We start from the raw sequence: 616 nt of genomic DNA on the forward strand, positions 1-616 counted from the left end.
AAACTGCTCCCCCTGGTCAAACCCACCCCAAAACTGCTCCCCCTGGTCCCACCCACCCCAGAAGCCCCCCGGTACCTGGGACATGCCCTCCATGTCCAGCTGGACCAGCTCGGCCTGGTTGAGCTGCAGCAGCGCCAGCCCCACACGGAACACGACCTCCAGCCCCTGCGGCACCCACCCCGTGGGCTTTGGGGGTTTGGGGTTTGCCATCCCCCAAAAAGCAGCCCAGGGCCGTTTTTCGGGGCCGTTACCTCGTCCATGAAGACGTCGAAGACGCGCGTGGCCACGGGCAGGGGGAAGGTGGTGAGGAAGAGGGTGAGGAACCAGGAGGACGCGTACATGGAGGTCAGGAAGCTCTGGGCGCGGAAGTGCCCGCTCAGCTCCGGCAGCTGCTCCTGCCAGGGAGGAGGGACGGGGGGATGAGGGGACTGGGGGGCTCAGGGGTGGGCCTGGGGTGTCCCGGGAACTGTCTCAGGGATGGGCCTTTTGGGATCTCAGGGATGGGCCTGGGGTGTCCCAGGAACTGTCTCAGGGATGGTTCTGGGGTGTCCCAGGAACTATCTCAGGGATGGGCCTTTTGGGATCTCAGGGATGGTTCTGGGGTGTCCCAGGAACT

The 616-nt window shown here is 65.3% G+C and overlaps 1 protein-coding gene across 1 annotated transcript in view; it reads right to left on the minus strand.

The window, feature by feature from the left end:
• Positions 1 to 56: 56 nt before the first annotated feature.
• The window catches only part of LOC113942199 (EVI5-like protein), a gene marked incomplete at its 3' end in the record, with an annotated part of 2130 nt that continues 1570 nt past the window's right edge, over positions 57 to 616 (minus strand). The window contains exons 3-4 of the mRNA XM_027633338.1: positions 252 to 395; positions 57 to 165 (exon numbers count right to left, since the gene is read on the minus strand). Coding sequence (XP_027489139.1) covers positions 57 to 165; positions 252 to 395 — 253 coding nt within the window. The remainder of the gene's footprint in view (positions 166 to 251; positions 396 to 616) is intronic.

The sequence above is a fragment of the Corapipo altera genome, unplaced genomic scaffold (genome assembly GCF_003945725.1).
Source record: "Corapipo altera isolate COAL_440 unplaced genomic scaffold, ASM394572v1 56077, whole genome shotgun sequence".
Classification (NCBI taxonomy): Eukaryota; Metazoa; Chordata; class Aves; order Passeriformes; family Pipridae; genus Corapipo; species Corapipo altera.